Source organism: Centropristis striata, chromosome 17, assembly GCF_030273125.1.
Source record: "Centropristis striata isolate RG_2023a ecotype Rhode Island chromosome 17, C.striata_1.0, whole genome shotgun sequence".
Lineage (NCBI taxonomy): Eukaryota > Metazoa > Chordata > Actinopteri > Perciformes > Serranidae > Centropristis > Centropristis striata.
In genome coordinates, this window is record NC_081533.1 from 23,734,294 (window position 1) to 23,753,998 (window position 19,705).

Below are 19,705 nucleotides of genomic sequence, written 5' to 3' on the forward strand. Positions count from 1 at the left end.
TGCTACATTTGGCTGTTAACTTTATTGTAAATTTATGGTGAAGCTAAAACTGTTGGGGATGACAGCTTCTCCAGGCTTGAGCAGATTATTCCCAGTCTTGAGCTTGTGATTTCAAGTATCACTGAGAGAATATATAGACTTTAATGCCCTATAGTTTGCTATTAACTAGATTTAGTTCAGTAAGTTTAATTGCACAAATGTGAATTTCACAAATTATGCTCACAAGATTGAATTATACATTTGGTTTCTCTGTTTTGCTGCAGTCTGAAGACCCGATTTTAGTCCACATTGCAGTGTGTAACCCTACCTGGATGGACCCAAGTGAACCAGTAGTGGATATCAATATGACAAGTTTGCTGTTGTGACATTTCAAAGACTTTGTGCTTGACTTGAGTCTGGGTGGAGTGGTGTGATGTCGCCAGTGATGGATGAGACAGCAGGGGATCTCCCAGTCAGAGACGTGGGACTGATGAGGAGCGGACTGATGCCAACTGCCCCAGGTATGTGTGTATAATATGTATTATCATTTGTTATAAAAAAAAAATATAGGTAAATGGTAAATGGACCTGCACTTATATAGCACTTTTCAGTTCAGTTCAGTTCAGTCAGTCAACTTTATTGTCAAGTATGCCACATAATGCGCTTGCGACCACGCAAAGCGCTTTACACTATAGACTGCGCTCATTCACCCTTTCACTACTACCCTAAACGGTCCCACCTGCCACCATTGGGAATTCATTCACACACCGATGAAGACAGCATCGGGAGCAATTTGGGGTTCAGTATCTTGCTCAAGGATACTTCGACATGTAGGCTGTGACGGTCAGGGATCGAACCAAACTCTCTAGACACAACAAAACAACAATCTTCAATCCTCATTAATGATGTGGCAGTATTAGCATGGAGCAACAGAACTACAGGTCTATCACATCACTTGTGTATTTTCTCAACAGGAGTTTAGCTATTTTAGCTTTAAGTTAAGGTTAAGTGTAGGTGTTTAGTTGAAGGAGTGAAGGTAAGGGGTTTAAGAAAATAATTGATTTTTGCTGTAGTGCATTTGTTGACATTTGTGTGTGTGTAAATACATATATACAGCCTGACTAAATCTGTCTGTGTTTTCCCCAGATACTCTACGTGACGTGAAGCCATGGAAGAAGCATCACGTCATGAAGTCAAAATGTAAAACAACTTTACTAAACTCACTTACTATCAAGGCATATGAAAGTACTATTCCTATATACAAGGTCGCCCATAAAGTTGTAATAAAATACTTTTTCACCTCTTTCCATGAAATTATTGTAACAATGTGATTTATTCTTGACAGATAAAGTGTATATCTTCTCAAAACATTAATCAATCCCTACAATGAAAATGTATCCACAATTAACAGAGGATTGTGTCTGAAAACAAAATCATTGCAACTTAATGAGTACATTTATAGTAGCATATATAATTCTATTTCAGTAGTTATGCATCAAGCATACAAGGAAAGAGCTTTCTTATATTTTTGGCTGCCTCTCTCTCCCTCTCTCTGTCTGTCTCTTCAGCAGACCCTCAGCGCCTGTTTCGGTTTCCCCGAGAGCACCTGGAGGACCTGTGTCTCAGACTGCAAGAGGAAAACAGTGTGCTAAGACAACACACTCGTACCCAGGAGCAGAGGCTACGCAGGTAATAGGAAAAAAATGACACATACCTACATATGGGCAGAAGTGGGCACATCAATGTGGCATCTCAGAGTAGCTGGGACAATCATCTCTGTTGCAGCCTTTGGATGTGTTTTAAAGACATATTTGATAATGCCAAGTCCTCTTCTAAAATGGCTGATTTGCCCTCCTCTTCCTTGCCTCAGGATGTCCACCAGACTGATGCGTCTACGTCAGGCCCGTCCTGGGTCCAGTGCTGTGAAGGACAGGGACATGGAGGACACCATACAGGAGCTGGAAGCCCGTGTGGCTATGCTAGAGAGCCAGAAAGGGGTGCTGCAGAACAAATTGAGTCTGGCCAGGCAGCACATTATGGACCTTGGGGGGCGCACACCATATAAATTCAGTAAAGGTGTGTTTGCTGCAGATGAAGATAAGCAAGGGTGACTACTGCTTTCACTTTCACTTCCTTCTCTGACTGTCTCTCCTCTCTGCATCCTCTTTTTCTTGTCAGGTAAGGGTATGGAAGTGGAGGGCGGAGTCAGGAGGGCAGCACAGACAGCCCCGCCCCGATACGGCCCCATCCTGGAGGACACCAGGGCAGAGATGGAGAGATTGTAAGTGATTGCAATGTTTCTATTTCTGCTTTTTTATTTCTTTACTTCCATGTCATTTTCTCTTAAATAAATCCCCATCGTGACCAGTGGCAGTTCTACACGGGGGCCTACAGGGGCCACTGCCCCTGTGAAGAAGCCCTTGGCCCCTGCTGTGGCCCCTGTGTCAAATTAATAATAAAATGATCAATTTATAACGATGAACAACGGAACAATTCTTACCTATTTTCTGTTATCTCATTGTACACAAAATGAACCCAGAATGTGTGCATTGTATAAAAGTTTAATTGTGCAATAAAAGCTTTCAAAATAAAAGAAAGTAATTGTGCACAAAAATTTGAAATGTCATTATTGTACAAAAATAGTTGTTATTGTTGGTAAGTCTCATTGTTTCAATCAGTGTATTTGTGTCTTCCAAATATATTTAAATTAGATTTTTAAATAAGCTAAAATTAAAGGGTTTGAAGGCTTAAATATTTTTGCCATTTTTTAAAGTGCCCCTCTGATTAAACACTGGCCCCTGCTTGGCCCCCACAGTAAAACTGGTCTAGAACCGCCACTGATCGTGACTCTACACCGACATCCCTCTACACCTCCACATATCTCCCTCTTGACAGGTCCAGTGTGACAGAGCAGGTGAGGGCTGCAGAGCTGGAGCTGACAGCCCAGGCACTCAGAGACACGCTGAAAGAGAAAGAGAAAGAGATAGAGGGAACCATGAGAGAGATGAGGAAGCAGCAGGCTGACAGACACAGGTGGCTACAGCACAAAAACACCTATCATCACATCACTAATAACTACTGCAGTTGATGGAAGGCTGCATTGTATTTTTTTGGAGTACCTACACAGAAGCTAAGCAATGTACTGCTGTGAACGGGGACAGGAAAAAAACACAGTATAGCCACTTAAAAAAAACAAGTGTACTCTATATTTGTAATATTTTACTGCTGTATCTTGTAGTAGGACTGCCTTTTCTGGGGGGAACTGAAGGTGTTCTACGCTATCTTCAACGCCACCAGGGTCCATTAACAAAGGAAGTAATTTCACCTTGCAGAACACAGGATTGCTGATATACAATTGTCTGAACTGGTTAATTTGTGTTTGCTATTGTGTGACTTGAATGAATCTGAACTAAAGACACCAAAGTCACGCAATAGCACAAACAAACGAATCAATCAAGGCAGCAGTAGACCAGAAACTTCCACATCCTATGAGGTAAAAACTTTTGCCAATGGAGTCTAGTGGCTTGACAAGAGCACAAAACGACTTCTATAATAAGCCACTGTTATGTTAAAACATTATAAATATACCACACAATTTAAATAATGATTTTCTTTGATATGGGCCTTTTTTTTGGCTAAAATAAATGTAGTTACTGCATCCATCCACAGCAGTGCATTGCTTTGCTTCCGTGTCAGTACTGCCACCTGCTTCTCCAAAATGCTGGTGCACTGACCGCCAAATACTGTAGGTAGAAGAGGACATAATATTGTCTTTCCACTGCAAGCCACCTTTTTTTCAGCTACCGCTATAACAGCTTGAACAACAATGCCAATAACAATAATATATTGCATCTTTCTGTTAGAACAAATATTAGAGAGAACGTGGATATCATACGTCTACAACGGCAACTTACAGACAAAAGCACTGCCCTGAGGGTCACCCAGGAGAAGTTCAACAACCTGCAAGAGGTTAGATGACCTTATTTGTCTATAAATCTTTTTTTTTATTAGTTTAAGAATTTGGGTTCAGTGCTTTTGTCATTTAGGCTTATAAATGTTTTTCAAAATACTTTAAAAGTTTCCAGTTAATATAAATAAATATCTTTCTTCTTTCCCTCCAGGCGTATGAGAATCAGCTGGAGGAGGTAAATGCCTTGTTACACAGAAAGCTTCATGAATCAACAGAGGTGTGGACTCGAGTCACATGACTTGGACTCGAGTCTGACTCGAGTCATGCATTGGATGACTTTAGACTCGACTTGACAAAATGTAAAGAGATTTGCAACTCGACTTGGACTTCAACGTCAATGACTCGTGACTTGAGGCTTTTGACTTTGGCTACTTTCCCCCATACCCAAAGATGAAAAAAATATGTTATTAAGGCTCTGTATCTTTCATTGTGTGTGAGCTGCTGTGGAACTAGTTAAAATGCAATATGGCATCATTGGTATGGAAGTACGAAGTTAGCACTTTTGAACAAATAATTACAGTTGCACTTGTTTTTTCAGATGTATTCAAAATTAAGAATATTCTTTCAAAATATGAGTTAAATGTTAAAAATGACTGGTTAATAGTGCAATTAGGAAGTGCAATGCCAGCACTATTTTTTTCTGCAATTTCAACTGCACTTGTTTTAATAAATAAAAACAGATTTTAAAAGCATACATGATCTGTGTAAATATATTATTACTCTGTGGTTAAAAGGACTCGAAAGGACTCGAAACTCAAACTGCTGGACTTGGGACATGACTTGATACTTGTCAATCTTGATTTCGGACTTGACTCGGGACTTGAGGGCAAAGACTTGAGACTTACTTGGGACTTGCAAAACAATGACTTGGTCCCACCTCTGTGAATCAGATCCTCAGACTAATAGTCTGATACTCATGTTAACTTTCCATGTGTTGTGTTTTCACCCCAGAGTCAGAGGTCACTGAGAGAAAGCCAGGCAGCTCTGCTGGAGAAAGTGGAGGAACTGACTGGACAGCTGAAGCAGGAGAGACAGAGAGCGCTGGCACTGGAGGGACAACTTACCACCACTACCCTGTCTCTGCACACCCTGGACAAAGTACAGCATCTATATCTGCATGTATGTAGAAAGGCTAGAGTTCATGAAAAACAATGTCAGTTTAAAAAAAAAAAAAAATTCAATCTTTTCAGCTCCAGGAGAGGATATCAGACGTGGAGGTGGAGAGGGATCTTATTAAAGAAAACTATGATACTCTGCTAGAGAGGTGAGTCGTATATCTAATAGAGCACATTAATCTGGAGGTTTTTAGATAAGGTTTATGTTCATATGACGAAGTGTTTATTTATTCATCAACTAATGACTTCTAAAAGAAATGTTGTGTTTCTCCCTGCTTGTTTAAATCTAAAACCCCTTTCCTTCGTAGTACATTATCTGTGCGAAGCAGCCACGATGGCCAGTTGAAACAACACAGAGAAGTGAACCAGAGGAGGGAGGACCAGGGAGAAAACGTCAGACAGATGGACACCATCCAGAGACTGGAGGAGATGCTGCAAGCAGAGAGGGGGGAGAGGAGCAGGCTGGAGCTGGAGAGGGAGAAACTGAGGCGAGAGAAGGAGATACTAGAGGAGCGAGAAAGAGGTAGGAGTCTCAGCAGGTTGACACTGCAATTATGTTTATATTAGACCCTACACTGCAAAAAAAGAAAAGTTGGGTGAACTCAAAATTTCAAGGCAACAAACTTCTAAAATTTTAAGTTGGACAATTAAACTAAATATTTTAAGTTTTTTGTCAACTCAACTGTAAGTTGTACTAACTTACAATTTAACATTGTAATAACTTTTAATCCTTACTTCTGCTAACTTCTGCAATGTGCTGAATTGGCACAATTTTAAAACCACTATGAAATGTCAGCTAATGTTGCGACCACAATTTTGAGTTAGCATTGATACACTAATGGCTACTCTTGTAGCTGTAACAAGCAGCGCCGCTAGCATCAGTTAGCCGCTAGCATCAGTTAGCCGCTAGCTTTCGCTAATGAATATCACCGATTTCCCGCATTTCACAACAAAGAAATAAGAGTTAGCAGAACTATTGTCCCTTGTTGTGAACCCCAACTTAAAGATATAAGTAACAACAACTCACCAACTTGTTTTTGAGCAGACAACTGGCTTCCTTTGTTGTGCTAACTTACATTATTGCTCTAAATGTCCATAATTTTTATTTCCAAGTTTTACCAACTAATATCACTGTTTTAGGCCAAAAAATACAAGATGGCTTTTTTTCAGTGTATACTTTCAGCTTCTACAATGTTGAAAACAATTCTACAGCAACAAAACAGAAACTGTGTTGTTTTATGTAGAGTTATCTACGATGACGAGGGACAATCAAGGGCATCTGGAACAGGAAGTTATCAAGTACAGAGAGCAAATTTCTGCTCTGCAGGACAGGCTGGACTCTGTCACCAAGGTCAGAGATTCACACATCGGCCTCTCATTCTTGTCTTGTCCTGTTTTCAACACATAGCCTGACATACTTTTAATCATCTCTCTTCTCTCTTCTAGGAGTTTGATATGAGTGTCGAAGACCTTAGTGAAACTCTCATACAGATCAAGGTTTGCACAAAAAATCTCTGTTAGGACTGTTAGAACTTGCATTGCATGCTTTTTTGGTTCCATATTGTATAAAACATAATTTCCATGCCTTTTTTTTTATTAAGTAGGGTAGGGGCTATTTAAATTGGGCAGCAACCTCTGGGCCAATGCAGAAGTAATTTAAACCATGCATTCTTTCTAATGGCCAGCAGAGGGAGACTCCATTGGTTGCTATAGAAATCAGATTGTATAGAAATCTATGAGAACATGACCCTTCATCTCACCTTGTGTATTTACACGTAATACACAAGTATGAATTTGAAAATAAGCATAATATGTCCTCCTTTAAACACTGTTGCACGCTTTTGCTTCGACTACAGGCATTTCGGATGCAGCAGGAGAGCAGGGCGGGGCTGAATTTCCTCTGGGCTGATAGGAAGGTGGAGGAATCGCCCCGTGATCTGGCAAACATCCAGGCATCGCATGCTGAGACTGTGCTGGAATTACAGAAAACCAGAAACCTTCTACTGCTCGAGCACCGTATCAGTAAAGACCTGCAGGTACACATACATGCACAATCAACACATTCATCACACAGGTACACAAAATTATAATCAGCATTTATATTCCGTTGATTCTCAGCTTTCTTTAAATTATTTCCTTCTCATTCTAACTGAACTTGACTTGGATCGAACTGATTACTCCCAAAGGAAGAGTTGAACACAGTCAACCAGAGGATGGGGACAGACAGGGAGGAGAGCAGGAGGAGGATGGCAGAGAAAGACAAACTTTTATCAAAAAGAGCTCTTCAGATCAACACTTTACAAGGTTTGAACAACGCTCATTTCTATAGTAACAGAAAAGGTTAGAAAACCTTATATATAGTATGAGCAGCTAAAAAAGTTAGGGAAAAAGAGCAACCTTCCAAATCTCAAAACTCTTTATTGTCTGTTTGTACTCTCAAGCTCAGTTGAAAGAGTTGGCATACAGCCCTAGGAACTACAAACGGACCATACCAATCCAGTACACCTGGCCAGCTGGAGACCAGGAGGTGGTACAGCCCATTGAGGACGACTTGTCCTTTGCTCAGCTGAGGGCTGGGGAGTCACTGCTCGAGATCCACCTGAAGGTCCACAAAACTAAGACCTTGTAGATGAATTTGATCCTTTATTTGGGGCAAGTTTCCCATAAAACTGAAATATTTTTTTACCTCCAGGCCGCCACCTTCACCCCAACAGGACTTCGTACCTTGGGCAGCATCCGTCATGAAGACATTGTGACCTTCTGCACCTATAGCCTCTTGGACTTTGAGGTGCACTCCACTCCTCTGGTGTCAGGCAGCCAACCCAACTACGGTTTCACGTCCCGCTACGCTCTAACACCCCGAGATCTGGGCAGGCTGGGAGGTCAGGGGTCAAGGGTCAGAGTGGAGCTCCACCAGGCGTTGGGAGGGGTCCGGTTTGTGACACATGGAAGTGGGCAGATGTCCCTCATGGGGGCCATGGAAAGGAGAGGGGAGCGTGTTGGTGGACATGTCAATATCACAGGTGAGTGGTGTATAAATATAAAGTAATATACTGGATTCTTCTTTTCCTGCACACAGTTTGTTAACATGCAGTGTTTGCCAATATGAAGATATTCTATACTTTTATAGATAAATTACCATCATCGTCATTTTTCTGTTTTCTGCATATTGTGTTTTAATGCTCTTGTTTATGACAAAATGCATTGTGTGTGGTAATCATCATTAATTTAATAATTAATTGTGTATAAATGTGTCTGCCTCCCTTCAAGGCTCAGAGGGTGCACTTGTTGGTGTTGTGGATTTCTGGGTGCGCATGTTTCATCCTGCAGAGCCCGTAGGCGCCGTGGCAGAGAGAGGAGCTGACAGACCAGCGGCGCACAGGAGGCCTGTTCAGGTCTCTCTCGGCTGGCAAGATACTGGTCATGAGGTATAACAGACATTTTTTTATTTACCTCTAGTGGTCTATAGCAATGCATGTTGTCTTGCTTTTATTTTATATGTGACATTTTCACTTGTGGAATTTAAGTAAATACATTTACTTCAGTACTGCACTCGATTACAGTTTTGAGGTGCTTATAGGAATTTATGTTACATTATAATTCTACTCCACTGCATTTTGAATTATTTATTATTGTACTTTTTATTTCACTACATACTTTGCATATTTAAATGCTTTACAGTAAATATTATGAACAAATAAATTCCATTATTACAGGTTAAGCCCCCCCCCTTTACCAGAAGCAATAGTGATGATTAATGCATCACTCATTATAGTCCTGTAACAGTATTCATAACATTCTGATGTTTGTGCTTTTTTTTTAATGCAGCACTTGTACCCTACTTCCTCTACCACTGAGCATTTTCTGAACAATTTCACAGTTACCCTACCTCACTGTGATTGTTTTATTTTACAATTTTCTACCAAAGAAATTGTCCATAAGAGAGCTTTGAGGATTAGCCATTGTTACACAGGGACATGCTTTTTGGAGATTTCTTTAAGTGACATTTTTCAATGCTGTTTACAGGAGTTGCATGACTACGGTGGAGGGATCCCCAATGAGTTGGTGGTTGTGTTGGAACGTTGTGTGGGCCTTAGTGCTCGCTGGCCTGGACTTCTTCCTGATGCCTACCTGACATACAGGTTCTACGACCTGCCGCCTCACGTCTCTCAAACAGTCCAGTCCAGCGCTGACCCGGTGTTCAGTGATACCACCAGCTACCCACTAGCAGTGACGGCTGATGTGTTACACTACCTGAGGTATGAGGTCTGGAGAAAGAGGAAAATGTCAGACATTTAATTCAAATTCAAATTCACATGTTTTAATTCGTATTAAGTTGGTGCTTAGATAATCCTTATCTTTGCAAAATATTGTTAACCCTTTATCAGGTGAAGAACCGTATTTGGTAACTTCAGCGGATATCCAAAGTAAAAAATAAAAACATTTAGAGAAAAAAGTTGCAAATCTACTAGATTAAAGTGGCAGATCTACAAGAAAAAAAATCGCAGATTTAAGAGATTTAAAGTGGCAAATCTGCGTGAAAAAAGTCACAGATTTACGAGAAAGAAGTGGGGAAAAAAACAACTTTTTTCTGGCAGATTCACCACTTTAAATCTCGTAAATCTGCAACTTTTTTCGCGTAGATTTGCCACTTTAATCTAGTAAAAAAATTTCCTCGACCCCATTTTGATATCCACTGAAGTTACCAAATATAGTTCTTCGCCTGATAAAGGGTTAACATTAAACTTCATGTCCAGGTCCAGCAGTTTGTGGGTGTATGTGTTTGATGACAGCGATGATCAGATACCACCAGCCTATCTGGCCAAGACCCCCATCCCACTGCGAGCCCTGGCTACAGGCAGGGAGGTCAGAGGTGAGGAGGAGAGAAAAGCAAAGCTATCACATTATTCATCTACATCCCTGATGGATGATCCCTGATTCCTTAGAGGAATCATTTGATGAAAGGTGTTACTTTCATCAAACATTTCATCAACATGTTAATTGCACATTTTTTCTCTCCTTCCTGTCAGGTGACTATGTAATGAGGGATCCAGCTGGTGGACCTCGGGGCATGGTCAGGATCATGATTAAATGGAAGTACCCCTTCCAGCCATCGGTGGATACTGTGCTGGGTAGACAGGGACCTCAGGACAGAGGAATGGAAAGCACTTACCGGGAGGAGAGGAGGAGAGAGGAGGCTGAAGCATCACAGAGGCCAATAGCCAAGCCAAGAGCAAAGGTGTTATTATTTTTCTCTGGCTTGTCGAAAGGTTTGGGAATTACCTGTAATGCTCTTGACGTGTGTATTTGATTGAATGCAGGATGAAAGTACTTGCTGCTTGGTGTTTTCATGAAATTCAAGCATAGAAATTATTTTGTTTACTAGTGTATTTGTCCGTTTACAGCCTCAGCCTCCACCTGTGAAACAGAAGAGCTCACAGAGCATACAACATGAGCAACCCCCTGTGAAACCTCTGGCCTCAGATAGGAAGAGATCCACCAAGAGGTCAACTGACCTTTACCAGGCCACTCCCCATCTGACGCCTGAGCCAAGACTGACCACACCCTTACATTTGCCAACAGGAAAGTAAGTTGCTGGATTATTTCTTTGTCTTTTAAAAATCCACTTCATTGTCTTGTTACTCTAGAGCTTTGTGAACTTGTGTGAGTTTTAGGATTAGTGTGGGAGAAAAACATAATTTTGTAGAGCAAACAAGTGTAACAAAATGTGTAAACAGATTTGAATCGTCATAATTTATTCTTATTTCAGATCTTCACCCACCACACCATCGAGGAAAAGCTCAGCCAGCTCAGCCAGGACTCAGGTAGGAGCTCTTAACTAGCCTCAAAACTGGTGGAACCATTTTCACAGGAATTGTATATTAGTTTAGACAATATTGTAAATTTTGTGTGTGTACAGAATTATAACACACCAACTGGCTGGTGAATGGGCTCATATCAAATTTCTTCTTCTCAGGACCTTCCCTCTATGGATCTGGTGTCAATGGATGAGGAGGAGGAGGAGGAGGAGGAAGAGGAGAGGAGGAAGAGTGGTAAATATTCTTATACACACAATAGGCCTAAACACCTGCTTGGAGTTTCTCTCAGTAATTTGAAACCTGAGCCATTGTTTAAACATTTCCAAATAAGACCACACAAGAATCCCTTTGACCTCAAAATCTTGAGCAAATAAAGCATTACCTTAGTTTATGCAGGACATGGAAGCTGCCTCCACCACCCTGGCCTCCAAAGTTCTGGTTCAGAGTCAAAATATGGCTCAAAAGTTTTTTTTAAAAATGGCATGCAATGTCTTGCTTTCGCAATTCTTCTCATGTTCACTTTTTTGACTATACAGCTGCTGCAGGCGACAATGAAGCCCCCGAGTCTTCAGAGTCAAGTTCCTCACAAAGCGACATTATCATCATTCCACCAAAACGGAAAATGAGGAAGGTATGAATTAACTGTGTGTGAGTGAGGGAAAATGAATAAAAGAAATAAAGAAAGTAAACATTTTAGCATCACACTGTGCTGTTCATGTCATTATGTCTCAGGGAAACAAGCTGAGAGTCGAGATTCTGTCCCTGTCGTTCGAACCGTCCTCCAACGTGGCGCTGGATAAGTCAGTGCAGCGTGTTTATGTGGAATACCGGCTGCTGGGCGTCCCGATGGAGACGACAGAAACACCCATGTCCCTCCGCAAACCCACAGAGGGAGAGGAGATCCACTACAACTTCACAAGAGGTGAGATTGGGTGAGCAGTGTGTGTGTGTGATTTTCCAGAAAGTTGATCTATTTTCTAATTCCCAAATCTCTCTGTTTGTCTCTGTTAGTGATTTATGTGGATGGTTCACAGTCAGCTCCACTCAGACAGTATCTTTACACCATGCTGGAGGGCACCGACCCCAACCAGGGGAGGTAGTATCATAACTGTTTCTGCAACATTTTACACGTTGAGTAAATATTTTATGTCTCACTACACTTTATAGATGTCTCTGAAGTGTGTGTGTCTGTGTGTCGCGGCAAGGTTAAAGTTCACAGTTGTCAGTGAGCCGATGGACGATGAGGAGGACTGTTTGGATGTGGGACACGCTTTCCTGGACCTGAAGGAACTGCTCCTCACTGGAAATGATGTCAGCGACCAACAAATTAATAGTAGGTGTTGTATTTCACTATTTGTGTCTTGTTTTTTACACCCCGACTTTGAAACAAATTGAAAGCATGAAAATTAAGCTGGCTGCATAGCAAACTATAAAGGCACTGGAAAAAGGTGTGCCTGGTACATTTTCATATTGATGCTTTTTATACCCTTTTTTTATAACATGTAAAACATATTCTGTCTGTCCCTGTGACTATGTATCCTCCAGTCTTGAGTGTGGATGAAGACAAGGAGGTGATAGGACATCTGAAAGTGTCTCTGGAAGCAGCAAAAGCTCTGACTGGGATTTACCAAGAGTATTACCAGAAAACGGAGACGAAGAAAGAAGATGCGACAGATGAAGAAGAAGAGGAGGAGGAGGAAAAAGAGGAAGAGAAGAAAAGAGATCAGATACCAGTGATAGATTATGATGATGATAGTGACTTCTGAAAGCCCTTTGTATGAGATGAACAAAGAGGTTGTGTTCTGTATGTTTTATTTCATTATTTATAGCACCTTTCTCAACATTTCCCAAAGAAATTAAGAAATAAAGATTGATTTTTGAAAAGTATTTGAGAAGTTTATTTATACATTTACAATATTTCAGTCTCCCAGTTTATCTAGTACATCTTTGCCTGTCTTTGATTGATGCTATCTTTCTGTGTAGACTGCCACTACATTTTCCTCAGTGCCATTTGTCTCTGCCAAACTCAGAGCAAAGAACTCAAAAAAATGTTGAATAATTGAATTTATTGTTCTTCAACAACAACGAGCCCTTGTAAACTTTACACTGTACACTATTAAGGGCTTACTTTTAATAAATGCTTATTTTTACAGTGGTTTTCACTCCAACAATGAAAAGATAAACATGTATTTTCTTTATGTGACTATGACTATGATCACACTTTATACAAGGACCTAACATAAAACAGTTTATAATTTGATAATTTCTAAACACAGTTAGTCAATGAAACTATTGAACGCCATCTTTTATTTATGTATTTGTTTGTTTTAGTCTACATAAGTCTCGCGAGATTGTCATTAATGGCGCGAACGAAAACTGGTATTTCCGACAGTCTTTAAAAGCACCATCAATCAAATTAGAGTCACCTGTCTCGGAAAGTAACGGCTGCGTCGAGTAACACATTTTAACTTTTATGTCGAGTCTACAAAGTGAAATAGTTGCCATAACCTTAAGCTTGTTGGAGTTGTGAAACAATTCTAAAAGTGTAGCGAAGGACCAGTTGGTTAAGAATTGCAGGTTTGAGCCGAAAACTGAAAACGCCCGAGATTGTGAGCATTTGCTCTCCAGGACCGTTGGCTGACGTCAGCTATTTTTGTAAACAAACAATCTACTAACGCTGCAAATAGCGAGGGTCGATTTAAAACGGCTAACGTTAGTTAGCTTCAGTTGTTAAATACCAGGAATTGCTGCTAAATCCATCAATGGTAAGTGACGTCAACCTTATTTTAATTCAAGTTCAATTAAAGCCAGCCGATTTGCCTGATGCTAGGTTACTATGCCAACGCTAATGTTAGGTTAGCTCAGTGGTTCCCAAACTGGGGGGCGTGACCCCTGGGGGGGTGCATGGTTACAGAAGTGTGGCAAGGCTGAATTGAAATAATTTAATTGTTCTCCAATGCTGCACTATAAAAATCTGCTTAATTTACGGAAAGAAACTGTCATTTAAACTGAATTTTCCTGTTATTTTTAGGGAAAGTATTTTTTAGATAGAAAAGGGGGGCCCAGTCGAAAAACTTTGGGAACCACTGGGTTAGCTAATGTTAACGTTAATTTAGTACCTGAAGTGATTTAACGTTACTTGGCCATTACTAACTTTACTTATTAACGTTATGTCTAATAAAGCCTATAACTTCGTTACCTGCACTTAAAGCCTAACGTTACTAAACATTGACCATCTTTCAAACCACATTAATGAAAACAATAAACATGTTTGACTTTGTAATTAACAGAAGGAAACTATGAAGCCTGTGAGCCACCAGCAGGCCAGCCAGCTGCTCCATAACAAGTTCGTTGTGGTGCTGGGAGACTCGAGTGAGTGCTTAGTTAAATTCACCTTCTCGTTTCCAAGAAAATGTGTTTTAAAGGTCTTGTAGCAGCCCATTTAATGTTAAGAGGATCATCTCATTGCTGTTGAATGAGCTAACAGGCAGATCTCATCCATTTATATTTCAAGTGGTTTGCTGACTGAAAATTTGCCAGCTTCCAACAATCAGAAGAAATCTGTTAACACTCTGGGTCAGTTGTGAGCTTGAGTCTGTTATTTACACTGCTGCTATTAACGCTCTCTGTATCTCAACCTCAGTCCAGAGGGCTGTCTACAAGGACCTTGTTCTGCTGTTGCAGAAGGACAAATATCTCTCCCTGAGACAGCTCAGGAGCAAGGCAAGTGATGTGTAGAGTGCTAACATTTACCAGGTTTATATTGTGATTAAAAAAAGACTTAACTGAAGGAATTCTGTTTTCATGCCAGTGTGTTTGTTTTGTTGTTATAAGATTTGATCTCCATTACAGAAACCTTCCCTTCCCTTATAACTGGAAAATGTTTTCAGTGGGTCTCAAGACAAACTTTATTCAAATGTCTCTCTTTTACCCACATGGTTAGCTTGTGTCTCCATCCCCATCTGTTCCGGTTCTCACATGTTTTTCTCCTTCAGGGTGAGATGAGCTTTGAACAGGACTGTCTGGTGGAAGGAGGTTGTCTCAGTGAAATGCACAACGGAACGGCGTACCGGGAGGTTCGACAGTTTCAGTCTGCCCACCACCTGGTCCGCTTCTACTTTGTAACTCGGGTTTACTCTAGCTACATGAAGAGCATCCTGGAAGACTTCCGCCATGGTTTGAAACCAGATGTAATCATAATGAACTCCTGCGTTTGGGATATTTCTAGGTGTGTTACCGGCAAAAATAATAATTTTTGCTCATCTTGTGTCACTATGTTAGCTGCTTTCTGTTTGTATGTATGGATTATGTTTTTGAATATTTATACATCCTTTCTCATTTGTTAAAGCTGATCATGCACTTCAAGATATATACAGTCATGGAAAAAAATATTAGATCACCCTTGTGATCTCTTATCTCTAATTTCTTGTTCATTTTAATGCCTGGTACAACTTAAGGTACACTTGTTTGGACAAATATGCAATTTTTCATGGTTTTCTTGACAATAACCAAAATCATTATCAAGACAACCATGGGAAATGGCTAGATATCAGATTAAATTAAACTCTTATGAGCTATTTTTGTTGTTATTATAAGAGTTTAATTTAATCTGATATCTAGCCATTTCCCATGGTTGTCTTGATAATGATTTTGGTTATTGTCAAGAAAACCAGTGTGAAGTGTACCTTAAGTTGTACCAGGCATTAAAATGAAGAATAAATTGAAGAAAACAATGGTCTAATATATTTTTCCATTACTGTAAATACTTTTATCTAATCACATGATGCGTTTCAACCAGCTAACTCCTTTTTATTGTATAAAAACACAACTTTGATAGCTTTGTGGTAGCAAATTTATGGGCTGAAGATGTGTTTGGATTGGCAAAAACTGTTTACATCTTCAAAAAGGCATTGTTGAGATCCAGTTTATGAATTTCTCCCTCATCCCCACCTCTTGATCAAACAGCGAGGGTGAGGGAGGTGTGTGTAGAAGTAAGCCATTATCTACAACTGTATAGCTGGTGGTATATGTATCACCCAATCTCTTTAGATTTTTATGTGCACAGTAAATTTGCTCCTCAAAGTTAGTCTATGTCTGTGTTGGGTTTTGTAGATACAATTCCAAATGGATGGATGACTACAAAGAGAACCTCCATAAGTTCTTTGGTGAGCTGAAAGGGATTCTGCCTGAGGAAACGCTGGTCGTATGGAACCTCACCATGCCCTTAGGAGAGAGTATCAAAGGTGGTTTCCTGGTGCCTGAGGTATGTCATCACCGATCATCTGCATCATAACTAGACATGGAGATTTGGTCTCATTGGATCAAATTTGTGCACAAACTGTCATTAAATGTTTCTCTTGCACCCTACTGTGGACAAACTGTCTTCACAAGGCTTAGTAACATCAGAAATTCAACCCACAGAATTAGTCGGACTACATTAGAAGAAAATGATGTGGTTTATGTATTTTATGTTTGACTATATGTAACCTATGTAGACTCTGCGTTGTGTTTGTAGAATGTAGAAGAATCCACACTGGCTGTCTTTTGGTCAGATTTATTCTGGTAAAACTGGCAAAACAAAGGGGACATTCCCGGTCAGCCACAGACACGGCACAGCGCACACATCCAGTCATCCTAATCACATATTGATAAAAGCAAATTAGCGACCTAGCATGCTAAGCTAATTAGCATGATCTAAGCACTTTCTGTACATTGGAGTGAATAAGCATTTATGACAGTGTAAATAATGTCGCTACATTACACGGGGGCATATATGCATTATCACATCGACATTGTATGAAAATGAAATATAATTACAATAAACAATCAAAATATGTGTATGACTGGGTGCGATTCAACCCACCACGGGCACGCTCCTCGTGCACTGACACAGCTCAGTCACGTACAATGGTATATATATACAGAGGAGACGCCCACTGACCAATCAAAACACAAAACTTCAATATAACTTGGTGGTATTGGTTGATTAAATCATGGCAAGTGGAATCACCCAATAACTCTGTTACATATACAGTAAGCTTACTATGTAGGACAGCGACATGTGGAGTTCAAACTCGTCAGTAATGTCTTTGCTCTTAAAGATCGTGATGTGTGTACACTTATGTGTTGTTTCTTGACATCATCTTTGCTTGTGTTGTATTAACTCTCAAATATTGGATAAAAGCGTCTGCTAAATGACATTTTAGAATTGTAGTGTGTCATATTTTCATGCTTTGATGGAGGGTAAGAGGCTTATTTAAACATTGTCCTTTCTCCTTCACCTCAGATTGAACACAAGGCTCCCCAGCTGCGTTACGATGTGATAGACGGCAACTTTTACAGTGGTACTCTGGCTGATGCCTATGGGATGGATGTGCTGGACCTCCACTTCCAGTTCCGCTTCTCACTGCGTCATCGTACCAACGACGGCGTCCACTGGAATGCCATCGCCCACCGCAGGATAACCTGTCTGCTGTTGCAGCACACTGCACAGGCCTGGGGTGTTCATATGCCATGTCCAGTGGCGACTGTTGGTGCGGAGACGTTTGACCAAAATATGGATTCATGTCCATTTAAAAAATTGTATTAAAATAAAAGTATGTGATAAATTGCATTGATATGACTTTGTTCTTTTTAGAGCCTCCTGAGGTTACTGATCAGCAGTCAGCCAAAGGAAATGCTACCAAACCTGCAGGTAAGATGCTGGTGATGTGTTGAGTAGGATTATTTCTATTGACTAATTATCAAAAAGAAAGCAAATATTGGCAAAATCAATAACCCATGATCTTCCAAGATTAATGCACTGGACATATGTTTGGGCTTTTTATCCGTTATACTGTGAACTTGACATCCATGAGGATGGCTGTCCATCACCAGTTAAATGTAAAAAGGCAGTGTTGGACTCCAAATACTTGAGGAGATCTTAACTATGGATGTGGGATATAAATCAGTAGTTTGTCTAGATTTAAAATTGAAGATGATGAATGGTCAGTGTTTTCACAGTTGAGAAAATGACCACAATGTTGTATCTCGTAAACTGAAGCATTCCTCACAGTTCACGTTTGCATGTCATGCTGCTGTTTCAGGAGTGAAAAGAAGAAAGCGTTCCTCGAACCACAACTTTACCAACATAGGTAAGATTTAAAACATCTAGACGGATGGGTTTTTTGTTTTTTGCTCAATCTTACTCTTTGCTATTTGTGTTAAATACTGCTTAAAATCCTTAAAAATACTGAGCCAAAGAATGATGTCACATTTCTAATGCACTGATTGAAGAACATGTCTCAGACCTCCAAGCATCAACAATCAAATGTCCGTTGCCTTGTCTGCCTTTCAAAGCGCAACACCCATCAGTCGGGTATTACGACGGCTACAGGGAGGAGTTCTTTTCTGATTCCTTCTCATCTGGTTACATGAGCTTTGAGAACTATCCACAAAAACATCACCATGAGGCTCCTGGACCTGTCAGACATGCGTACAGACCTTTCCTACCGCCACCGCATCACCTACCTGTCCATGGACACAATAGAAATGGTAATTTGGTATGCTAATATAAAGGTGATGATGACCATCAAGTGTTATTTTTCACCAAGAAGACCAGCTGCTGCACTGCTGTGTGAATATTTGTTTTTAAAAACCAACATATTGGTGGGTCTTCTGATCTAGTTATTGAAAGTTATCTAAGTTATCTTTATTCTGTACCAGAGCCTATTAACGTGTCTTGTATGTTCTGCAGGTTACTACAACAGGCCTCCCCTCCACTTTGGGCCCTACAGCCATGACCATCATCAGCATGTAATGAGGAGCCGACACATGAGGCACCACTTCGCTCCCTACTTCCACCCCAGATTCCCTCAACATGGCAACTACTACTGAGGCAGGGACTGTTTTTGACTTGTACTGTGTTACTGTGTGTGTGTTTGTGTGTGATAAAGTGTCTCTTTGTCCTCCAGTTGCGAGTGTGGATGAAGACAAGGAAGTGATTGGACATCTGTAAGTGTCTCTGGAAGCAGAAACTCTGACTGGGATTTACAAGGAGTGTCACCAGAAAACGGAGGCAGAGAAAGAAGACGAGACGGATGAAGAAGAGAAAAAAAAGAGATCAGATAGCAGTGATGGATCATGATGATGATTGTGACTTCTGAAAACACTTTGTATGAGCTTAACAGAGGTTGTTTCTGTGTGTTTCCTGTCACAACCTTAAGCCTCTTCAACCTTCAAAGAAATTAAGTAATAAAAATTAATTTTTGGATGGTATTTGAGACTTTCTGAATTTTTTTTATTTAGACATTTGATGTCTTTCAGCCTCCCAGTTTATCTAGTACATCATTATCATGTCTGATTGATGCCATCTTTCTTTGTAGGCTTGAACAGCATTTGTCTCTGCCAAACTCGGAGCAATGAACTCGCAAAAGCTCTCCCCTGTCCACCTGATAACTTTTCATTTCAGGAAAATGTTATTTGAAGGTCTTGACATCACATGTAGTTCTGAGCAATATTTAAAATTGTTAGTTAGCCTCCAACTTTGTTTTAAATCAGCTCACCGCTAACTGATGGCTAGTAGATTATGACACACAAGTTAATGTCTAAGTGACTGATATTGAAAGCATTTGTTCTTTGGCATTTCAATTTTTACACTAATGTTAAGTCGTAAACATCAGTGGGGTTTTTTTTTTTTAATGCACTGGTCAATTTTGAGGAATTAGGCTATTTTTCTCCCTTAACATGTCTTTCAGAATAGTGGAAAGAAAACATCCACAACAAACATTTAAATGTTAATTTAAACTTTTTAGAGATTTCTCCTTAATGCATCAAAATTTGGC

At 40.2% G+C, this 19,705-nt stretch overlaps 2 protein-coding genes across 3 annotated transcripts; both read left to right on the forward strand.

The window, feature by feature from the left end:
* The first annotated feature begins 397 nt into the window (after positions 1–397).
* On the forward strand, positions 398–19,139 carry rpgrip1 (RPGR interacting protein 1). Its single transcript, XM_059354417.1, has 38 exons — positions 398–500; positions 1,126–1,179; positions 1,548–1,668; positions 1,850–2,055; positions 2,158–2,260; positions 2,875–3,012; positions 3,843–3,948; positions 4,101–4,124; positions 4,901–5,047; positions 5,140–5,213; positions 5,373–5,587; positions 6,309–6,415; positions 6,511–6,561; positions 6,921–7,100; positions 7,251–7,368; positions 7,506–7,669; positions 7,757–8,087; positions 8,335–8,492; positions 9,091–9,323; positions 9,822–9,937; positions 10,095–10,303; positions 10,470–10,651; positions 10,835–10,889; positions 11,042–11,117; positions 11,420–11,514; positions 11,616–11,805; positions 11,895–11,979; positions 12,089–12,216; positions 12,429–12,646; positions 14,174–14,255; positions 14,527–14,606; positions 14,879–15,111; positions 15,996–16,146; positions 17,170–17,416; positions 17,521–17,577; positions 18,301–18,416; positions 18,619–18,677; positions 18,910–19,139. Exons 1-38 carry the CDS (start codon positions 413–415, stop codon positions 19,025–19,027), a joined length of 5,115 nt encoding a protein of 1,704 aa, XP_059210400.1. The 5' UTR covers positions 398–412; the 3' UTR covers positions 19,028–19,139.
* On the forward strand, positions 13,286–19,139 carry LOC131989825 (PC-esterase domain-containing protein 1A-like). 2 transcript variants are annotated; one of them, XM_059355164.1, is made up of 11 exons: positions 13,286–13,648; positions 14,174–14,250; positions 14,522–14,606; positions 14,879–15,111; positions 15,996–16,146; positions 17,170–17,416; positions 17,521–17,577; positions 17,969–18,016; positions 18,222–18,416; positions 18,619–18,759; positions 18,836–19,139. In XM_059355164.1, the coding sequence occupies exons 1-10, from the start codon at positions 13,646–13,648 to the stop codon at positions 18,756–18,758; spliced, it is 1,236 nt and encodes a 411-aa protein (XP_059211147.1). In that variant the 5' UTR covers positions 13,286–13,645; the 3' UTR covers position 18,759; positions 18,836–19,139. The 2 variants fall into 2 exon arrangements, with proteins under 2 accessions (XP_059211147.1, XP_059211146.1); XM_059355163.1 differs by having other exon boundaries at positions 13,287–13,648; positions 14,174–14,255; positions 14,527–14,606.
* Positions 19,140–19,705: the final 566 nt, after the last annotated feature.

Bases quoted from the DNA above. Each gene is read 5' to 3' on its own strand.
- LOC131989825 (XM_059355164.1), top strand. The intron at 18,017-18,221 runs GTAAGATTTAAA...TGCCTTTCAAAG, and splicing joins CCACAACTTTACCAACATAG to CGCAACACCCATCAGTCGGG. The intron at 18,417-18,618 runs GTAATTTGGTAT...TATGTTCTGCAG, and splicing joins CCATGGACACAATAGAAATG to GTTACTACAACAGGCCTCCC.
- rpgrip1 (XM_059354417.1), top strand. From the start codon at position 413: ATGTCGCCAGTGATGGATGAGACAGCAGGGGATCTCCCAGTCAGAGAC. The intron at 3,013-3,842 runs GTGGCTACAGCA...TCTTTCTGTTAG, and splicing joins CAGCAGGCTGACAGACACAG to AACAAATATTAGAGAGAACG. The intron at 9,324-9,821 runs GTATGAGGTCTG...CTTCATGTCCAG, and splicing joins GATGTGTTACACTACCTGAG to GTCCAGCAGTTTGTGGGTGT.